Source organism: Columba livia, chromosome 6, assembly GCF_036013475.1.
Source record: "Columba livia isolate bColLiv1 breed racing homer chromosome 6, bColLiv1.pat.W.v2, whole genome shotgun sequence".
Classification (NCBI taxonomy): domain Eukaryota; kingdom Metazoa; phylum Chordata; class Aves; order Columbiformes; family Columbidae; genus Columba; species Columba livia.
Window position 1 is genome coordinate 25,459,492 of NC_088607.1, and position 16,113 is coordinate 25,475,604.

Below are 16,113 nucleotides of genomic sequence, written 5' to 3' on the forward strand. Positions count from 1 at the left end.
ACTAGAAAAGTGTTTTTAATACTAAGAATTCCATGTAATAGATGGATACGATCCAAAGTCTGATATTAGTTGCAATCAAATCAAAAGGCCAAGGTCTCATGTTCTAACCTACATGGTCAGAAATCCTAAGGAGTCCCACTGATCCAAAGTCACCTCGTCTCACTGTCAAAGACCAGGGAAGCTCTAGCCACAGCAAACTATGTGAAAGGATATTACTTCTCCACAATGTGCTATAAAATGGTTTTAATGATTACTGTGGGTTCATGTCTTCCATGATAATGTATGCCACCATAATTCTGCAAAACTTTAATTCTGCGTTTTTTCCTTGATTGTTTTCTCAAATACATTGTAGGAATATGCTCAATCATTTTGATAAGAGAGAACGGGTCTCTAAAAAAATCTCACCTACATTCAATGTAAAAATTTCTCCCACAAAAAAATTGTTTCCGTTACTAAAGCAGCATGCATTAAAAATTTCCATGCATAAACATACACACAGAAATGCACTTGATGAGATGAATTCATGCAACATTTTATGTGGATTCCTTACATCAGCTACTACAACCCTCAGATACAATCTGGCTCATGCGTCTGTGAGAAAGCTAAACACATTCAGAGCAAAACCAATAAAGTCGACACTGTATTGTTGCAATGCAGAGATGCAGAAGAATTCAAAAATAACTTCCCAGAGGTGCTGAGCAACACGCAATATAGCACCCTGAAATTCCTTACACAGGAGCACGCTGTGGAGCGCAGTATGCGCAGTAAACTGCTCATCACCGTAGGCAGGTAACAGCCACACTGCAATCCTTACAGCTTCACCAGCCTGCCTTTGCCTTCCAGTGATCACTGGAAAGGAGGAAAACGGGGGCCTCAAAAGAGCAAAAGTTCAGTACAAAAACTGTACTAACAACCTGGCTTTTTGCAGCACTCAATGAATTTGTTGTGCCTATAGCTGTGTCTAAAATTAAACTGGGATTTGACATCCTAGACAATATAATGGGATACTCCCTGGCAAAAGAAATTTTATGCAAGTCATGTATGCACAGCGTATCACTGTAGATCAACTCAGCCAGAGACAGAAAAACAGCTTAATGTTTATACATTGTGTTTCCTTCCAGTCCAGCACACATTACACAGAGGTTTCAGCAGAACAGGACTGGCACCAGCCTTGCCTGATTATTTCCTTTACTGTATTAACTGATTTTCATATTAATACCAATACTTTTGATATCCCACCAAGTTCTAAAAACCTGAGGCGGAAAGCATCTCTGCCCTCAGCATCCAAAACTGCTTCTCAGCGTTATCAAGGAACCTTCTCCCGCTCAGTCAAAACACTGCTCCGCCACTTGCAGCAATATGGCTCACTAGATGCTCCCAACTGCTGCAAAGATGCCAGAAAAACAAGAAAGGTTCATGAACCAGGGTAAGAGATAAGTATATTCAAATCATGAGTTCGTGTAGTGTACCTTAAAGTGCTGGCCTACACATTTTCAAGGCCAGCAATTTAGAAAAATAACTCACTAAATATCCCGAAGTTCACATCTGCAGTCTATACGTAAGTCAGTCTCACATTACTCAACAGGGTTGGCTGGTTTTTTTTAACCCACTAAGGCAGACTAATCAAGACCTTTGACCTAAAGCAGTCAATGCATCTCACTGAAAGACTCCTTTCCTAATATGCCCAAAGGCTGTACCTATATAGCTCACTCTGAATCTAGCCCAAGTCAAGAACTATATGAAGGAGCAGCTGATGACAAGAAGGCAGCTGATGAATTACAAGGGAAAGCCTACGGTCCTCTAAGGCTTGCCTGGGGTTTTCTGTTTGGGTTTTCTTGTTTTTGTTTAAGACTTAAGCTTTTTATATTCTTTTTAACCACACCTACTTAAGCCAAATGGCCTTTAACAAACTGAAAGAGCAATTCTCTTAAAAACAAAACATGGTTCATCTTCCACTAAAGGTTAAGCAAGCTCTCAAATAACATCACTCTTTCCCAAAAATGCATTCAGAAGGCAAAAACCAGACTGGACGCTCATGATTATTTTAAAGATTAAGAGCTGAAATCAATACCTGCATATTTGCATTGTGATGATGCATATTGCCTCAAATAAAACCTTTAGATAACCTGATTTCACCACCATTAAACACACATTCACTTGCACATCATCTGAAAAAACAGACCATCATGATCTAAATGCAAAGCAGACCTTTTTAAAAATCACTGCAAATGTTCACAACAAAATCTATGAATGGGTTAAGAGAACTTTAAAACTTCATTACAAGGTTTCCTGAAAGAAACAAGTCACTAAAACCACATCTGTCAATCTCCTGTCAACTTCTACATTAAAAACAAATACAATAAAGAGAAACAATAAAGGAGATAAATATACTTTTATGCTTATTAAAATAAATTAATATCTATGTGGCAATTTAGCAGCTGTATTGGATAATTGGTATGGATATTACCTCATGAACGTTATTTCCCAAATCCAAAAGTTCTGGTGCTTTTAAAGAAAACCATACATACGCACACCTAGTGGCCTGTCTGTCTCGTAAAGGAAGAATATATTTAAAGGTAAAGATTTTGCTGCACCAGCATCAACAGGACATAGCTCAACTACACCAAGTGAGTCCAGAACTCCAACTACATTTTGCATCAATCCTCACGGAAAATATACATCGACCTACACTACAGCTACTACAGCAAACAGCCACCAGCCTCAGTTTCTGAGGCCCAAGCACACAAGCAGCATTTTACTGAAGACATTGTCTAATCCAAGGTCTGGATCCTGCCAACACTTGCACATGCCTAACCTGACGCATATAAACAGGGATTACTCACATGCTGGAAAGCAAGAACACGAACAACAAGCATGTTCATGAATCAGCAACTATGTTCAGGTAGAATAAAAAGCCAAGGTGAAAGGAGAAGGGGCACAAGAGGCAAGAACATTGTCACAAGGTATTATTATTGTAAGAGTGAATGCTCCCTACTGGATTTCTAGGAAAGCCAACTCAGAAATAAATTCAAAGAATGCAGGCTTTGAGGGTTCAGGTGTGAAGAGGAAAGAATTCCAGCAGCATCCCAGCAGATGATTTATCATCTGAATACACACTAATTGGTCAATTATGTAATAAGTTTGCCAAGAACCAACCCTTAGACTGTCCCTCTTTACCCAATCCCCCCAACTCTCCAGCTGAAACACCTACTGGTTTTAGATTCCTGCTTGCTTTCTTTTTCCAGCTACATGCCAGTTGCATGCCTGGGAAGCTTCTGAATCAGGGCAATATGGCCTATTTAAAATTCAATTCCTTTAGCAGCCAACTCAAAAAATTTCTAAAATACAAACAGCAGCTCTCCAGAACAAACTAATTAATGCTGTGAGCAAGCAAACTGCTGAGCAACTCAACCCAGGAATTGTGGAATTGGAGGCTTTAGAAGTTGTGAGACAGGAGAAGGTGGGGATTATCTATATAAAATGGCCTGTTCTTAACTTCCTCTGACACCTGTTTGGTTAAGAAGGACTTTCCAGTTCTGCCAAGTTATTCTGTATTGCCCAGCAAAGGAAAGTGTTCTTTAAGTGTTCACCCTTAGTGGCCATGTGCTTCCATCAGCTGCTTCAAGAACCATCAATTCTAGCTACCCCACCCTGCTATCACCAGCTTCTCAAGCCCGCAAAGGGTGCCCTGTGGAGATCAGACTCCTCTTGTACAACAGCTTACCACAGGGGTTCCAACATTTAACCTGATGTGTTAGTTACAAAAGCAAGAGATGCTTGTATTACCATTTGTCACCATCAATATACCTACTGGTGCACCACAGCCTATGGCAAGCATATAAATATATCAATTATACAGCAAACATTATATGTTAGGTATTTTGAACTGGTTTCTAAGGTACAGTACCAGGGACCTGCTTTAATGTTTTTGTAATTCGATTTTGCATTAACAAGAATTAATATACCCGAATGACACTGAGAACTCCAAAATATGGACCTTTTGGAGAAAAACAGGTTCCAACATTTCAGATCCACTAACACCACTCGTCTTGTCAGGGAACAGGACCCTTCTTTTGTGCTTTCATTAGAAAAGTATCGGTTTGCCTCAAGCCAAAGCTCAGTCGGTGTGACATTTCCAGCTCCTACATGAGAATGATTCAGTTCCACATTATCACAGTTCACAATAAAGCGGGCAATGACTTGCATCTTAAAGGTCACAAATAATGTTTCAGCACTGACTACACAATTTAACTTGGAGAGTCGCAGGAGCCTAAATGCCTCAGCTTCATTACTACAGCTCTGTCCATACCATGTTGTATGCATTAATAAGTTTTGCCACCTCAATCAATGCTATGAACACCGTACATAAGGAAATGTTTTTGCTTTATTACATGTACAGCATTTTAAGATTGTTCACATATATATATATTATAAAAAAACACACCCCACAGGAACTAATTTTCTCACACATGCTTGGGACTGAACAGCTCTGAATGATACCTCTGTCCTTGAGATTTTACTGCATAAGAATTATTAGAAAAAAAAGTGAAAAGTAGAAGGAATTTATCAAGACTTACTAGAAACTTTCCAATGACTAGCATTTTGAATAAGGAATTGCAATGCTATAAAATAATAATTGAAATAACAATCAGGACTAAAGGGAGAAAGATAAAGAGAGTAAACAGGTGCAAAGGAAGACAAGAAGCAAATTGAAAGGGGAAAACAAATAAACAAACAAACACACACACAGAAAGTGGTAAAAGCAAGCAGCAAAGAAAACGAATAACACCACTTAGCTCAAATCACAAGCTGCTAACAGAACTGGAAAGCCCAAAGTCACTACCCATGTGGTACTGGGCTGTGGTCTTCACTATCTAGACCAAAGGTCCAAAAAGCTCACAGCAACCAACACTGGTTAAAACTCCAAGACAACGAGACTGAGAACAGTAATTAAATCAAGCTAAAGATCTGAAACCTCTGAGACCTGCAAACTTTAGCTTTAATGAATAAATCAGGAACTAGTTACAGAAACTTGTTGGCTTTTCTCACTGATCATGTCTGGAAGTGAAATTTATGTGTCTATTTCAGGATGCTCATAGAAGTAACAAACTAAACAAACCATTCAAAAAAATGTCTGTTTCTCTTTTGTAATTTTATACAACACCCAGTCCTGCATGTGTCCAAAGCAGCTCAATAGATGTATGCAGTGATAGCACAAAAATTATTATTAATTCATTTTACACTGATGAAAACTGTGTCCTCATGAGCTTACTGTGGCCAACTTACTTTCCAGACCCTCCTGAGCACAGCAAAAATGTAATTGAGAACTACAACCCTTGGGATCTGTGAACTACTAAAACACACATTTCCTTCTTTGGGACGGAGAGCCTGCTTCCATTTACTGACTATTAGACATTTCATTGGGAATATCCCTCTGGACACTTGCCAGAAACTTACTGCATTTCTTAAGCCTGACAATTTCAAGAGATATCACAAATCTGAGATCGGAAGACACAGGTACTACAAAACTAGCAGCGGGTATTTTATCTAGTTTAATTACTGCTCAGCACGGCTGAAGACCTATACTTCTACTGTGACTTCTGAATGCTGCCTGCTTTTTCATCTGCAACATTTAAGAAATCCCCTAACTTGCAAAGCTGCCCTGGGAACTAATAACAGGTCTGGAAAAACCCAGACATACTGCTCTACTTCTCCCACTCTTCAATTTTCAGTGACGGAAGGGAGTGTAAATTGTACTTAATTGCAAAATTGTCAGTTGAGTCCTTGAGTCAGTAAATTATGCTTTTACAATTTCTCCTCGTTCTCCCCTCCCTCTTTTCCCAGGGAACGCACACTTCCAGCGTTCTTTCTCATCTCCAACGCATCTGCTGGTTTGTTCCCCTACCTCGCCGCACCGCTTCCTGAGATGCCCTTTCTTCTCCCTGGCTCCTGCAGCACATCCCTCCTCCGCACCTCACACCCTCCACACAACCCCTCACCTCCTCGCTAGCTCAAGTTCACTCCCGCTCATGAGCTCCTCTCGCCAGTCACCAGCAACATTTTGTGGGGCAGGGCAGAGGGGGCACAACGCGGAGGCCCCAGCACCAGCCCCAGGCAGCCCCACTCCTGGCTCCTCAGGGAAACACCTGGAATTACAGCGTTTCTCATGGGCTTCCTCGGTGGTGCCAGCAAGAGAAGTGGGTCCCAGCTCTCCATCCCCTACATTCACGCACACGGAGCTTGCCTTCGTGTTTGTTTCTGAACATGCTAAAAGACTTTGCAATATTTAGAAGTAAACCTAAAACTTTAAATTCGATATTGTCTGGAACGACTTCTTTTTTTTTTATAAAGCAGAAAGAAGAAGTTGATATAATCCCTCTAAAAAGCTATAAAAGTTTGAATTCTAACTTTTTCCTACTCCTATAAATGCCCACATTTTTTTTGACTGGAAATAAACACTTGATCTCCAGAGAAGTAGAAATTAAGGGGGAAAAAAGATTAAAAGAAAAAAACACAGAAAAATAAGTCATTAATAAGTCTTATTAAATTATAGAAGGAAAACTTTCAAAGTCAATCTACAACAACCTCCCTTTTTTCCTTCCTGACCCCTTAGAGACCTTCTTTAAAATGCTATCAATATGGAATTTTAAATTTTGAAGCTTTAAAACTTAAATTCCAATCTTGAAACAGTTAAATAAAATACCTCTGAAGCCTAACACGCTCTGCTTTTGAAATACAAAATGGTGCTAAATCCTTACAGTAAAAAAGCCATTATGTTATGGTTAAGCTTACAGGCGCACACTCACTGATTGCAGCCGTATGGGTACAGACAAGCAGGAGACCAACTGCTAATATAAAAGGAAACTGTGAACCTAGAAGTTTAATAGTTGTGAAACCAGCGGTGAAGCTTTTTAAGTTTAACAATCTACTCGGCTCGAGGATAAAGCACTAGGAGTGCCTTTGTAGCCCCTCAAGCTCACCCCAAAAACAAATTACAAGCTTTACAAGAAAACCCACCTTTTTCCCAACTTTTAATATCACAAAAACATTAAGTACAAAGCTCTACATTATCTGAGACAGTCGAAAACCTACACAGTCCCATTAGATTTCTGGTTTAGCCCTTTAATTACATTTAAAAGAAAATACATTTTTAATAGTACCTGTCAAAATGAAGTATCTTCCACTGTATTCCTGTCTTGGGCACATTTTATGTCACAAAGTATACATTATATCAACTAAAAGAATGAAATATTATCTGCTTAGGAAGATATCTAAGAGATAATTGAACGCTCAGAAGTCATTTATTTCCACATCAAAAGGGATATGTTATTCTATCAGGACAGAGGATTTCTCACATGCATGATGGAGATAATCTACCAAATCAAGTATTTAATAATAATTCATCGATTCGCCCAAAACAAATAAATAAAAGCACTTGGCATATTACTTAGAAATTAGTCCCTGTGCAAAGTACTGTGAGATTTTTAAATCCGCCAGTCAGTTTCACATGGACAGAGTCAATTTCTCACAGCACCATTTACACAAAAGCGCAGGGTAGTAAATAAAGGTGTTACTCAAGGAGGGGCTGATGTCTCTACAGGCGACTATGTAAAACAGAGCAAATGGCACTTTGTTCAGCTTCTGCTTTCACAGAAGGCAGTCTCCTGTTAGATTCTGCACTCTGTTTACTAACACTGTTAGGCACCCTATTCTTGAATTAGAAACGAAACAAACTTGAAAATCCACATTTTATTGGAGAAACTGTGATCCACAAACCACTATATAGGTTTAGGCTTAAAAAAAGCAATCAAAACCCACTACAGAAGGCAAAACATATTACATGATAAGTGAACTGGGGGAAGAAGAAGAAAAGGAAGCTCCTCATAATGTAAAGACAGAGTTGTCTATACTGGAAGTCTTTTGGCTGTTAATGGACCCCAGTTCTTTCCCTTTAGCAGTCACAACAGCTGTTTACTTCCCTCCCTGTTGTGTAGATAAATACTTACAGAAGCGTCAGCTCTACATTGTCCAGCTAGCCATAAGAACTGTGCGTATAACTAACAGACTGAGTTTCCATTCAAGTTTGCATATCACCTTTAAAGTCCAACGGGAGAGGATATTTAAAATGAGAAGGAAGAAAACACAAAGTAATGGTACACATTGTGTATATTAAAATCGAAAGAGAATCACTCATGCTAGTGTAGTGAGCAGACTGCAAACTGAATTCTGCAACTTTGAACAAAATTATGTTGCTGATTACCTTCCCATTTCTCTCACAAGAGCACATTGGAAAAAGAAATTAGCAAACACTACTACAAGTGGTTATTGGTTATAAATAACTTTCACCTCCAACAAGCATTCAGGGGATGTACTTTGTATTAGCCTCCTCTTCCAAACAATACTAAAATTAAGTGTACCACTGTAAACTGTCATTTTTTCATATACTAATAGTAATTTTAAAAATTAATTCAGCTGGATAGGTTCAGGGACTATTAAAGTATTTTAATTATAGAATCCAACAGTTCTCCTTGCTACCACATTTACAGTTTGCTACTACACCCAAAAACCAAAAAACGACTTATCGGCTTTCAAAATCCTCAGTGAAAAGGAGTGAAACTCCTAAATGGCAGAAGAGCAGATGGTTGGTCAGACTTCCTACAGGGAGATATCAGCATAAAACCCAATTAAATCTGAATAGAGGTTCAAACAAGAACCCTCTTACGGCAGTTACCCTCAAACATTAGCTCTTCGCATAACACATCCAGGACAAACTCGGGCACAGCCCAGGATTTTTTCGGAGGCGCTCAGTGGGCATGCAAGCAGCCTCATGACTAGTTACCATGAGACCTCCTCAGGGAGTGAAGTTGGAACATATACAACAGCGCTTGAAGGCTCAGGTCCTTTACCTTCCTATGTATGTGATGGTTTATTCTTAAGGTCACTGTTAGTAATCTCCTGTGTACTAATTTGTAGACACGTTTATCACAAGGGAAACAAAACCCTAACTCTCAAAGTTAGCTTTTTATTAATACTGATAAATGAAAGCACCAAAATTTTAAAACCCATCACCTAAGAAACTGCATTGGGAGGGCTTCCTGGCTCTTATAAACTATACCATTTCTCATAAGAAAATAAAACCCTTTAAGAGCTGCCTCTGTTTGGAAAATAGTGTGCACGTTCAGCTGCGCTGTGTACTCTGCCCTTATTTGAATGATGCTGTCCATGCTAAGAGTTTGATAAACACAAAAAAATGCGTGAGGGTCTAACGTTTTATTTCAGTGTATTATAGTGTATGACTTCGTGTAATGTATATATGGCAGGACCTCACAGGATGGGAAAAATGGACTGAACAGCAGACCTCAACACTTCGGACATTATACAGTCTGACATCAATGGGAGATGAGGGCACTTTCTGCCTTCCGGAATGAGACCCGTGATGTTTTTGTATTATTGGATTCATACTTAGTCTTGTCTTGTTGAGAAGATGCATTAATGGTACTGGGCTACTAACATTCCCCAGCCTTAAAAACAAACAAACCCTGCAACTGCCAAATCTGGTGACAAAAGCAAAAACAGACCCCATATTTCTGAACCAGTCAACTTGTACACACAGCAGAAAAGAACACCTGCACATCACTTGAAGAACTGCATATTCTTTATCTGTAATCTATAACACAGAATGACCATTTACTTCAATTGAAGCATTTCTCATCCAGAAACACAGCTGCCCTTGCAAGGCCTTGTGTAGTATCACCAAATCCCCTTTTTTTTTTTCTTTTTTTTAATTACTGTTTTAAAGCCTGGTATTGTCCACATAAAAGCAGACTGTGGCTTGTTTTGGAGGCAGAAGAACAGGGGAAGACCTGCAGTTAAAAGCCTAACTTAACTAAGAAGAAGGTTTACACTCAAATTCTTCTTGTCTAGGTTTACAGCTAACCCAATTGTTTTCCTGTTCTAACCACCAAAAAGAGTTACAGTAACACAGCACGAAACAAACACATGTTTGTCCGGAGAAAATAGTTACAACACTTATTCAAACGCACATCTGCTGGACTCCTGCCAGCCAGCCTACTCCAGCAGCCTGGCTGCAGAGGGGAGCTGCACAGTTTTGCCCGGTCAAGAAGCGACTGTTTTAACACGACCGGCAGCTCCAGAAGAGCTCGGGGGAGGAAAACCCCTTCAAGTCTGGTTCTCCCAAGCCCCCACCGGCACCCGGCTCCAGAGGGTGAGAGCAGCAGCAAGGACCAGGCTGGGGTGCCTTCTCCTAAGGGCACCGCACAGCATCCACGGCGCCTCTCGGGGACCAGTCCCGGCGTGCCCGCCAAAAGAGAAAGGAAAAAGATCGGGAGCGCAAAACACGAATCGAGAACCCAAATGCGAACACGGGGAGTTCTCCCCCGCCCCCGGAAAGGACGACCCCCGCCCGCAGCCGCCCCGCTTCCCTCCTACCCTCAGCAGGGGGTCCCCGGGCTACCCAGCCCCCCAGGGCAGCCGCTGCCCTTCTCCTCCCCCTCCCCCGCACCTTCCCTGGGCCGCACCGTGTCCGCGCCCCCCGACCCCACTCACCGGCCGTCTCGGCCGCCGCCGGCGCCCCCGCCACGCCGTTCAGGTAGAGGATGGAGAGCAGGTGGGGCTGCGTTTTCTCCAGGGCCACCCGCAGGTCCTGGAAGTGGTCCCGCTCCTTGGCCAGCAGCAGGGCGATGAGCAGCTCGGCCTTCCCGCTACCCGCCGCCTCCAGGTCGCGCAGGTCGCGGGGACCGAGAGCGCCGGCGGCCTCCAGCAGCTCCACCACCTTGTCCACCTCGGTCATGGCCTCCGCCAGGCTCTGGCGGCACTGGGCGAGCAGCTCCTTGTGCTTCGGCTCCATGGCCGCGGCAGGCCGCCGCCGGCCAAACTTCGCCCGCCGAGGTCGCGCACCGCCGCCGCCCCCCGGCCCCGCCGCTCCGCCACCGCCGCCCCCGGGGAGGCGCGGGCCGAGGGGGGGCACCGCCGGCCGCCCTCCTCCGGCAACCGGCGCACCCGCAGCGCGCCCCGGCGAAACTTCGTCCCGGAGAAGAGGCGCGGAGCTCGGGCAGGAGCTGGGCCGAGGGCGGCTTTGCCTCTTCCTCTGGGCCGGGAGGCGCCGCCGCCGCGCTGCCCCTCAGGCAGAGAGGGGTCCAGCCGCCGCTGGGGCTGCTGCTCCTCTTCCTCCTCCAGCGGGCGGCCCTCTCGCTCCTTTCCGCCCCCCCGGGCGGCGAAACAACTTCTCCTCTTCCCTGCCCCCGGGAGCGACACAGCCGGGAGCAGGAGCCGTGAGAAGGGCCGCTGCCGCCTCCCGCGCACCCCCCACGCCCCCGCGGGGCACCCCGGACAACTTCTCTCTCCGCTCGCTACAGGACACACGGCCGCGGGGCGAGGAGGGGGTGGGGGGAGACGGCTTCAGCTCCAAGCGCCTCCTTTCATTCCCGGGCGCACGCAGCCATATTGGTTGCACAAGGCTGCCGCCTGCGCCGAGACGGAGCTGCCGCAGCGCATTGCCCGCCCGCCCGCTGCTCGCCTCCCGCCGACGCGCCGCGGCGACTGCCTCTGCCTCTTCCCCGGCCGCCGCCCGCCTCCCGGCCGTCAGTCAGGGGCTCCCCCGGCCCCCGTGCGGCGCGGAGGCGGGGCGCCGGCACCCGGGCGGAGCGGGCCGAGCCGGGGGGAGCGAGACCCGCTCTCCCCCGTCGTGTCGTTCCACGCCCCCCGCCCGGTGCGGAGCGGCCAGGGGGAGCTTCCCCCCGCTCCTCCCTCCGGGAAAGTGGGGCTTGGCCGGGGCGGGAGGGGGTGATCGGCCCCGGCTGTCTGGGTGGTGAGACAAAGGCTCGCTGCGGCGGGCGGTGCTCTTCCCTGGCGGCGGGGGACGGGGCCGCCAGCCTCCCCCGCCCTGGCGGTCCGGACCCGGGCGGGCGGCCCGGACCGTGGCCCTGTCCGGGGGCGGGAGCGGCCGCCTGTTGATGGTGCTGGCGGTGCAGCTGCGGGACCGCCGTCTGCAGCGGGGACACAGCTTCAAACGCCAAGATCTACTTCATCCTAAGCTGGAAAAAAGCAAAACGTCAAAATAATAACAGACCGTTTGGGGCTTTGTCCGTTAGAATTTACAAAATGTAAGTTTTCAAACAAAAGATCTAAACATTGGTAATATCTGTTAGCTCACCTTCCCCCCAAATGCAGTTTCACGAGTGTTTGGTGAATAACCAGGGGCCAGGCAATTTACGAATAGAGTACAGATGTGTCTGTACTCAGCGGCAACAGCAGGTTGTGATTGTTCAGCAAAGAAAAAGGAGAATAACAACGTTTCTGTTTGAAAGTAAACAGTCTGCCAAGATCACCTGCACCGAATGGTACCTTAATTTGCAGGCAGCTGGGGGAACAGACTGCAGAATGGCCGCAAGCAATTATAACCTTAAATTCACGTTTAATATGAAATACTCTTGTCTTGCTGTATAGGCATGTTTCTGATAACCTGCAAAAATAACGGCTGTAATGACACAGAAAGAGCGTTACCAGTATTTGTGTTATCCCTCTTACACCTAGCAGCAATCAAAATTATCTGAAAGCTTCCTTTCCAATCACTTGTATGCTTTACTTAGTGTCCAGAGTGCTGGACTCAGTGAGGTACAAGAGGAAACAATTCTTCCCTAACATTTTCTGTTAACACATCCATTTGGAGAATTCAGGTGCTGAACTGAGTTTCAAGTTACATCATGTGGTTCAGCAGATGATGATGTCTCTTGTATGTGAAAACAGCCTTGGGTTATGTGCATAATCATGGTATCCATTCTGCTGCTATTAGTGGAGACAGATACGGAATAAAGGGACCTAGGGATTTTTCTCAACCTTAAAATTCATTATTTAAAACGATATTTGAAAGTATGGCATGATTTTGAAACAATTTTTTCACGTTTGGTCTATTGTTACTTATGCTCTTTTAGATTCATTTCTTCTAATTTTGCATCCATTTTTTTAGCAACTTTCTTTACTAGACAAAATACACGGAGCTTTGTTGGCCAATGACTAATGTTGTAAATTCCTGTAAAGTTTGCTCTTTCTAGACTATTTAAATTCTTCAGAAAATCTGCCTGTTTCTCTCCAATAAGTTGGGAAAAGTTTAGCCAGTAAAGTAATCGTACATTCAAGAAATACTAGTTAACGGCGGTATGCATTAATTGTTGTCTTCAACTCAGCAAAACAAAGTTGAAACAGGACACAGTGAAAAGCTACCAGTAAGACACAAGCCCTGCCCCTTGTCACCTGGTGCACAGCCGGAGCTCGCAGCCCGTGCCAAGGCATTGCCCTCGGTGCCCACAGCAGAACCAGGGGCAACTGATCGTGCCATGGAAGTGTTTTGTAAGGCAAAGGCACAGAAGACTGAACAAAGATTTCACAAATTACTTGAGTGTTTCCTATTTTTTAAGACCTTCTAATACCAGCAGTCCTTTAACAATAATGTTTCATTGTGTATGTGTGTGCTTATATAGTTTCCTGGTAAGAACAGGAAACAAAACACCAAATTTCATGATGGGCCATTACGATAAGAGCCGCACATTGGATTTATGCAGCAGTCCTCTGCTACTTGGAATACTGAAGAACAATCTCAGTTTTCACCCTCTGCCTGACTCAGCACTCGGGGTAGGTACGTGCTCATGGCCAGTGGCTGCAGAACACAGGAACAGCACCATTCAGGCAGGGCAGGGCGTGGGGATCGCCAGACCCGTTCCAAAGTCTGGAGGGAGGTGTGCCTTGGCAAGTGTTTGCTCTGGACTCCATTTACTCCTGCCTTTCCCAAATGTGTGTCTTAGTCCTTTGCCCTCCCAAGTAAAACAGGGCTCTGCTCATCCTGCAGCGCCCACCTCGCCTTTTGTGGATCCACATCTCCCATCGGAGTTGCTCAGATAATGCCAGGTGAATCCCTGTCGTATCAGTTTCTTTCTTTCTGGTAGTGCGGTTACCATCTTTCCATCCTCTCTGACTCTCTTACACTCCATTGTTCTCAGAAATGGCGCGTTTCATTTGCTCTCAGATAAATTCAGATACATTTATCTCATCCATGGGTCCCCAGACAGGCAATTGCCTGTGTAAGAGAGGGACTTTACTGTTACCTCAGTTGCTTGGCTCCCTCCTCAGCAACTGCAGTCTTCATAAGACTTAGGTATACAGATCATCTTTGAAGGCTGAAACTGTGAAACATATGCATATTCATTATAACACAGGTTTATGAAGTTACCAAAATTCAGGTCGTTACAGTGCCCCAGAATGGACAACCCTACTGCTAAAATAAGAAGCAATTTTTTTTTCAATTAATTCCTTCCTTCCTTTGCCAAAAGAAAAAATAAATAGGCAAACTCCTCTGGTTCCCCTGCCAAGTTTTCAGAAAAAAATAAAAGAATGTATCTGTGGAATAAATTTTCAGAATTAAAATCTAAGTTAATCCAAGACAGATCCCTGAAGTGAATCGAAGTCTACAGTTTGCACTAAACATGCAAGAATCAAACAGGTGTTTATCAGAGTATCAAAAGGAAGACAGGAAGGAGTTAAAAAATGTAATTAAATATGGAGCCCTGACACAGGATGTCATGGGTACTTGTGTAAAATTGGATTCAAACCACAGCTTGACAGGTTAGCAGAAGCAGCAGCTAAGTAGTTTTTTCTAAGCTTTGGAAAAGCTTTCAGAATCTTTCTTTTTTCTTTTTTCTTTTTTTTTTTTTTTTTTTTTTTTTTAATTAAGATTTGGAAATTAAGCTCCTGTGGCTGTATGCTTTGGGCATTAGAAAAAAATACACAACACTGATTTTTTGAGAGAGCATATTAGGCTAGCAATACCTATGCACAGGAAGCTTGAGAAACATTTGGGGAACAGGATGGGGACATGGAGGCAGAAATTGGGGGTTATTTTTATTTTTATTCCATTTTGTATCCTCTTTTCAGGAAAAAAAACTAGAAACAGTAGTGTTGCCATGCAGAAATGAAGTCTTTCAAATACTGATAAAATACACAAGGCTGAAGATGGCATCAGACCTTGGGGATGGTTTTCAAAGGCAGAAACTGGAATGTGAAAAATCAGTTTGAGTAGCTGCTTGGTATATGTGCCTCTGAAACAGCTCCTTCTCTAGGTTTAAAATGCAAGCCTTTGAAAATACTAAGATCAGAGTCAAGAGCAGTGGAAGAAAAATGCAACCTTTAGTACAATATTTTGTTCCCATAACTGTCAATATACCTTTTTATTATGCAATAATCATAATGCTTGTGCATGCAAACTCAGCACTTTGCCTGAAATACTATGTTGTGTCATACAATCACACTGGAATCTAAAAAGAGATTCAAATTCACATAATCTAGCACGTAGTTCTCACTGTAAAATATACCTTCCATACAGATCAGAGAACTTCAGGATGAAACTGAGAAGACTGTGAACATCATGACAATCAAGCAGGAAAGGGGAAGAGGAGAAAAAGGAAAGGAAAGAAGGAAGGGAAGGGAAGGGAAGGGAAGGGAAGGGAAGGGAAGGGAAGGGAAGGGAAGGGAAGGGAAGGGAAGGGAAGGGAAGGGAAGGGAAGGGAAGGGAAGGGAAGGGAAGGGAAGGGAAGGGAAGGGAAGGGAAGGGAAGGGAAGGGAAGGGAAGGGAAGGGAAGGGAAGGGAAGGGAAGGGAAACCTGTTTTCAAGATTCATTTCAGTAAGATAGTATACCATGTTGCACATGCAATGGCAGGGATTGTGCCCAGTGACTGCTCTATCTCACAACATCTTTGCTTCCAAAAGCTGTTAGATTATGAGATTTGTATTCTACATCGGTCATCCACGTATGGAGTGATACTACTGTATTATTTTAGCTTGGTGTGTTCTGATAAGGCACACTTTAGAAACATCTGGGTTCTAAAACAGATCACTTCTACTCATTTTAATAGGACTTTTTATAGGACAATAGTCTTCTGTGTAAAAAACACCTGCCTTGTCAAATACGTCCTCCTTCTCCGCATCCACCTGCTGACTGCTGCCTGAGTCACAGCAGCAGCTTTGCTGCTGTAGTTTTACTGTTAAATCCTCTCCTCAGTGTCATTAATCTGAACCAGTCAGAAATTCCAATGGCCAAAAGTAGA

At 43.9% G+C, this 16,113-nt stretch overlaps 2 protein-coding genes across 6 annotated transcripts in view; one reads left to right on the top strand and one right to left on the bottom strand.

Annotated features, from left to right (window-relative positions):
- The window catches only part of DLG5 (discs large MAGUK scaffold protein 5), a 107,286-nt gene extending 96,359 nt beyond the window's left edge, over positions 1-10,927 (bottom strand). For all 5 annotated transcript variants that reach the window (XM_065068508.1, XM_065068506.1, XM_065068507.1 and 2 more), the window contains exon 1: positions 10,567-10,927. In XM_065068508.1, the coding sequence (XP_064924580.1) occupies positions 10,567-10,867 (301 nt within the window). In that variant the 5' untranslated portion in view covers positions 10,868-10,927. The remainder of the gene's footprint in view (positions 1-10,566) is intronic.
- Positions 10,866-15,501, top strand: LOC135579842 (uncharacterized). The gene is made up of 2 exons (XM_065068633.1): positions 10,866-12,122; positions 15,392-15,501. Exon 1 carries the CDS (start codon positions 10,866-10,868, stop codon positions 11,829-11,831), a length of 966 nt encoding a protein of 321 aa, XP_064924705.1. The 3' UTR covers positions 11,832-12,122; positions 15,392-15,501.
- The last annotated feature ends 612 nt before the right edge of the window (positions 15,502-16,113 follow it).